Genomic DNA, 6000 nt, shown 5'->3' on the forward strand with positions numbered 1-6000 from the left:
AAATACAATAAAAACCGAAAACAAAGGGCCCTAGGTATCTTCTCTTTGAAATTGTTACTCAAGGTTGAACTGAAACCTGGTGTCTCATGGGCTGTAGTGTCATCAGCAGTTAGTTTTAAGGAACATGCTTTATATTTCACAGGGCCTAATCCTGTCCATTGAATTCAGTGGGAGTTTTGCTATTGACATCACTGAGAGCAGGGTCAGGGCCATAGTCCATGTCTTTCATTTATGTGCTTCATCCGTTCCATCTGCCCCACAGATGTGGAGACTGAACACAAATTAAGTGGTCTACAACACTGTTTGGTGCTGTGTCAATAATAAATAAAGATAATAATGAAATACATTGGGTGGATTTTATAATCCAATGTATTTAATCATATGTGCCAACACATTTCAACTAATGTCCATGTATACATTAATAGAGTTGTATGAATAAATTATTAAATGAAAATCAGGTGAAGGAAAATATGTGTGTGTGTAACAATGTGGCCGATTCTAGGATCCTGCATGGGGATGAAAAGCTCTTCTATGGAATCACCCTGATGTTAGCTGCTTGAACCCTGCAGACAAATGCAGAGGTAGTTTTTCTGACTCACTCTGAGGTTAAAATCAGATGTGTCCAATCTAGGAGTAGAAAAAAGGCCGTCATGCCTCAGAGCTGGTGAAACTAAGGGCTGAGATAGAGTCCTGAAGGAAGCTTAGGGAGAAAGCTTAGGCTGCAGTTTATGTTGTGCTATTGTTAATTGAGTCAATAAAGCCAAACCCCGGGAAGGGATAACTTGAACTATATACTACATTTACAACAGTGAGAACGCTGCTGGCATACAGTCTATTAAATAAACTCTATGTATATAAAATTATAAAGTACCTGAGATGATTTTACCAATAAGCTCACAGGACTGGATAAACATCTTGATACATCTGTATTGTTGAATGTCAGGAGAATTCTAGTGAGCTGTTCCATTTTCACTGGTTTTTATTTTTCATATTCATATATAATACAATTGTTTCTTTTTAACATATCTATACTAGTGCTTCTCTGCCTGTGTCTTTCTTATATGATGAAGTGCTTTCTTTTGCTGCCTGCATCATCACACTTTCTTGTCTCTGGGTCATTCATGAGAATGTTTTGTAATGCCACAAAGAGAGTTTTAATGGGACGTTTTAAGGAGTAATGGAAATTGTATGAGGAGGGCTATTCTGGCTTTGATTAGTTTGGACATTGATTGTTTAGCACTTATGTGACACCAGAAGCCTCACTATGGTTACAGTCTTGTTATGGGTAGATCCAAAACAAAAACTCTGGAAGTTAAGTATTTAAAATTCAAACCCAGACCCATATGCTAATTTTGTAAATATCCCCTATTGCAAGAATAGCCTAAAACCAAAACACCTGAGCTTTGGGAGGTCTTCAAAATATAGATCCAAATTTAACAGCTTCAGTCCATCTTAGATTGTAAAAGTAAGCTTTAAAGCAATACTTATGTACTAGGCCAACTCCCTTTAAAAAGAATAAACGTATTAAGAGATATAGAGCCTGATCCTGCTCTCCATGGGAAAACAGCCATTGACTTCAGTGGGAATCAGATTAGACTGATAAGTAGATACTATGGGACTTGATCCCACAAGGTGCCGAGCACTCTGACTCTGACCCAAGAATCACATAGGCCTATGCTTATCTTTAGAGGTAGGAGCGGTCCCCTGTAACTCAATGGGGCTACTCATATGCTGAAAGTGAAGAACATGTCCATCAGGATTAGAGTGCTCAGCGCCTTGCAGGACCAAACCCACAGAAATTAAGTGCTACACTAGACAGTATGGTAATAGGTATTTTAGGAATATGTAATAATGTGAATGACTCTTTGAACTATACAGTACAACTGTGAATGTCAGTACCAGGCTCTGAACTTTCCTCCCTGCATCACTTGTTAGCTGTTTCCAGTTTGAGACAGCAGCCTAAAAGTTTGGTAATGCTATTCATGTCAGGGGACTCTGTGAAAGGAAGACTCAGCAATCAAAATACCAGCCAATGTATTTAGCATTAAGAAAACCAGCAGTGGCTGCAATTAAAGGAACGTTAATTCTCAGCCTTCACAAGGTTTGATTTTATTATTTCAAGGGACATTTCATTCTACATTTTCATTTTAGTTGGGTTTGTTGCTAGCAAAGAAACTTATCATAACAGGTTTCAGAGTAGCAGCCATGTTAGTCTGTATCCGTAAAAAGAAAAGGAGGACTTGTGGCACCTTAGTCTCTAAGGTGCCACAAGTCCTCCTTTTCTTTTTATCATAACAGATTTTTCCAGACAGTAGATTGCTTTCTTTCTTCAGTTTCTTCAGACTTTTGCCTCTGTGGCAATCACTATTGAAAGGGGGGAGTCAAGGAAATCTCCCTCCCCTGTGAACACTGGTTGTACATAGTCAATATCCTCTGGGGAATGGAGTGCATATTTGCCCTCCTCTATGTATATTTTTGGTGCTTTGTGTTATTATTTGCTAAATAAATTGTGATGTTTTTTGACTCATCCTCAACTTTGAGACTTTCGTGCAAATTCCCCAATTTAGAGATAAATTGTTAAATAACTCACAAATTAATTTTAAATACAGGTACAGCACACACACCTCTGAAAGTGTGTTTTTCTGAACGTCAGTGCCGCCCTAACTATCTAACTCAGGAGCAGAATGCCAGATTAACCTGTCTCAGTTCCATTTTGCTTTTTCATACTAGCCTCTATTTCTCTCTGTCTTTTCCCCATTTAGAAACACATACCTGAGAGACTGAGTCTCACGCTGTATACTGCTATACAGTGGAGGTCACCTGTGGCCTTCCAGCTAACAGACCCTCGTGTTAAATGTTGAGGGATTGGTAGACATCCATTCATAGAGAAAGTCCCATGACTCCAGAATTCACTTTCCTTGCTAGTCCAAAAGAGCATGAGTTTGTTGACGTTTAGACCATAGTAGAAGGCTTAGCTCTATCCTCAGATATATACCCGGCAGGGGAAGGGGCTGGAAGTTTTTTGGTTTGATTGGGTTTTTTTTGTCATACTGGAGACAGGTGGTTTGGGAGAAAATCTCTTTGATAAAAGCAGCAGAGACTGAAGTTATGCTTATATCTGAAGGATCCTAAGACATGTTGGTTCATTTTTATATCAAATACACCAAATAAATAGAGATGATGCATGAAGTCACTGCTGCTCCATGCTCCAGATTTTCTTAATCTATATTCATTCCTGTAGGAGTTTGAAGACAATTCTTAAACTTCTTCCTTCTTTTCCTATCCTGCCCCCATTATGTGCTCCAACAGGAGAGAGAGAAAAAAGTGTGTTTATTGAAACCCTTTTCTCTCTCTTTTATCTGGCTGTACAATCAATGTATTTAAAAAGCACTCCTATGTTTGCTTATATTTTGAAAATGTTTACTTCATCTCAAACTGAAAAATCTACCTATCAGCCTGTGTCTTTGCTTATAGTTGATCTGGCTGTTGTGTTATCTTCCCTGTATAAACAATGTCACAGTAGCTAATACATTCCTTTATGGGTCTCTGAAATAAACATATACCTAGGAAATACTTCATAGTTTAAAATAAAAACAGGCATCTGGCTGCATGGTGCACAGAGGAGAGTCAAAGCTGGGGCATGAAAATGCAATGGTAAGAGGTGGCCAACTACAGTCACTGGGACATACTCTGTTTTCCCAGTTTAAATCTGTTCCCTTGCCGCTCCATTTATCTGTTCATAACCTCTAATTAGTCATTTCATTGTCAACGGGAAATGCTAAAGTGCTGTGCAGTTTACTAGAACAGTTGTGTGTATATATATGGTCTATCAATTCCCTCCGGAGGTAGCATGGTACCCAAGGCTAAGCTATTATTGGCAGAGAAGAGAGTTTCTGTTGCTCCCCCGTGCCAGAGCTCTGCTGTGAATACACGTGGAATTAATTTTTTCTGGGGGTATTAGAATGCCTAGGGGGGGAAACAGCGCCTGTAATTTCTACACAACTTCCACAAGTCAGTTGGCCTAACGCCCATCTGCCTGGAAGAAGACACAGTTCTTTGCCCAGGTAGTGTGACACTGAGGTGCCTACGCTTTACAGCAATGTGCCCCTTGGCTCCAGGTTACTGAAATCAGCTCATCGACTCTTTCATCCCAGGAGACACAAACCCAATATATAAACAGAGCCTCCCTTTGCAGTGTGTCCTCGGAGGGTCCTGTCTAGCGCAGATCATGCTGATCCAACCTGACAAGGGCCACGGATAAAGAGGGAGGCTCACGCCAGACGCATTATAATGCTATTGCTAGACAATATCACAGGAGGGCAACCAGCGATCAAAGAAACCTTTTGCGAGCAGACCTTTTTAAACACACACACACACACACACACACATACAGAGCCTAGAGAAGCCAATAAGTGGCTGGTGCTCGCAGACATTTCACAAGAGCTGGAGAGGGATTGTCCTATCGTGAACACATTGTGTTTACTGTACCATAAATAATGCCTCTTGTGTAATATTCAGCACGCCCCAGCATTTCTTATCCCCTCTTACAACATTTCAACTGTAACTGGCACAGACCTTAAAGAGTTTTGCAATATAAAAATGGTTTTGGTTAGTTCCTCTGTTCCCTCCCTTTGTTTGTTAGAGCGCATAATATAGACTAGACATATACACCGAGACCCATTTATTGTTCATTTTAACCATTGATCTGGGCACCTCTCCAGCTTTGAGGCAGGTGGTTTGATCACATTTGCCTTTACATCTGCGGAAGGTAGGCAAATGAGTCCTTCCCAGCGGCTCATTTTTGAAATTCCGTTCTCTCTCCTCGCTTGCCTTTGACTGTTTTCCGTCTTGCGCCCTGGTGGTTTTGTTTAAGGGGAGAGGCGTGAAGGATAAACCGAAACAGATGCAATGAAACTGTCACCCAAAGCACAACACAGCACAGCGAGCGCACACACACACACACACGCTTTCTCCCATCCCACCCTCCAAAACTGACAGTCCTCCTCACCCTTCTGGCGATGCCATGGTCCTGAAAGCCCCCCTGTCTTCTCAAGAATCCAAGGGAGGTGGGATGCAAAGGAAGCTCTGTCTTTTGGATAACCCCCTTTAGCGTCTAAGTAGTAGCACAAAAATTCCTTGTATAATCCTCAAGGCTCCAAAAGGCGAGACTCCAGAAGCTCTGCTCTTCAGATTCCCCCCCCCCCTCCACTTCCACCACCTCCTGTTGGATTGATATTCTCCACGTCTTTTAGGTTTTCATGTCTTGGAGGAAAAAGCACCGCCAGCCCTAGTGGAAACTGAGCAGCGGACGGCCGGGTTAGGCTGTGGAGGACACCTGGGCTTTGATCCCTTGCTTTCTCCTCCTGGAGTGGTGGGGGAGGGGGGGTTGGGGGAGGGGGTGTGCATGTGAGTGTATGTGGGGGAAGAGGTGGTGGGTGACTTCACATTGACATGGTGTTGGCTGAGGCTGGATTGGAAGGTTTTAGCCTTCTAGCTGTGGATTTGCAGTCTATCCTTCTCTATTTTAGGCAAGGGCTGACATCACTAGCTGCTGTTACCCCTATAAATCCCCCTCCCCCCCCCCCCAGCCTCTTCTTTAAAGAAGGGAAACAAATCCCACCGAGGGAATGCATGGATCCAGAGGAATGAGAGCGATTTCAGCTGCTGAGTTAGGGCAGAGATTCAGCCTTGCTCGGTTTTCATTACCTGCCCCCCTCCCCCCTTTGCCAAGGGATTTAAAATGCACAGCGGTGAGGTTCAACGCAGGAGATTAGATCAGAAACATAAAGGACGCGTCTGAACAGCCGCAAACACACACGCTCATGTCCCTTTGCATTGTTCGTGCCGCGCTGCGATCTCAGCAGCTATAAATCTCAGCCGGTCCCTCACGAGGACCCTTCCCAGTCTGCTCGTTAGTTTCTTCTCTTTGTTTCCGTGGCTTTGCCTTTGGGGGGCTGTTGATTGGATTTTCCGGTTAGGAACCAGGGTGGGGGTGCTACC

At 42.7% G+C, this 6000-nt stretch overlaps 1 protein-coding gene across 1 annotated transcript in view; it reads right to left on the reverse strand.

The window, feature by feature from the left end:
* Nucleotides 1-5348, reverse strand: part of SLC1A2 (solute carrier family 1 member 2) — a 107988-nt gene extending 102640 nt beyond the window's left edge. The window contains exon 1 of the mRNA XM_084630759.1: nt 5009-5348. Within this exon, the coding sequence (XP_084486885.1) occupies nt 5009-5025 (17 nt within the window). The 5' untranslated portion in view covers nt 5026-5348. The remainder of the gene's footprint in view (nt 1-5008) is intronic.
* Between the last annotated feature and the right edge of the window lie 652 nt (nt 5349-6000).

Source organism: Lepidochelys olivacea (assembly GCF_965140295.1).
Source record: "Lepidochelys olivacea isolate rLepOli2 genome assembly, chromosome: 6".
NCBI classification, from domain to species: domain Eukaryota; kingdom Metazoa; phylum Chordata; order Testudines; family Cheloniidae; genus Lepidochelys; species Lepidochelys olivacea.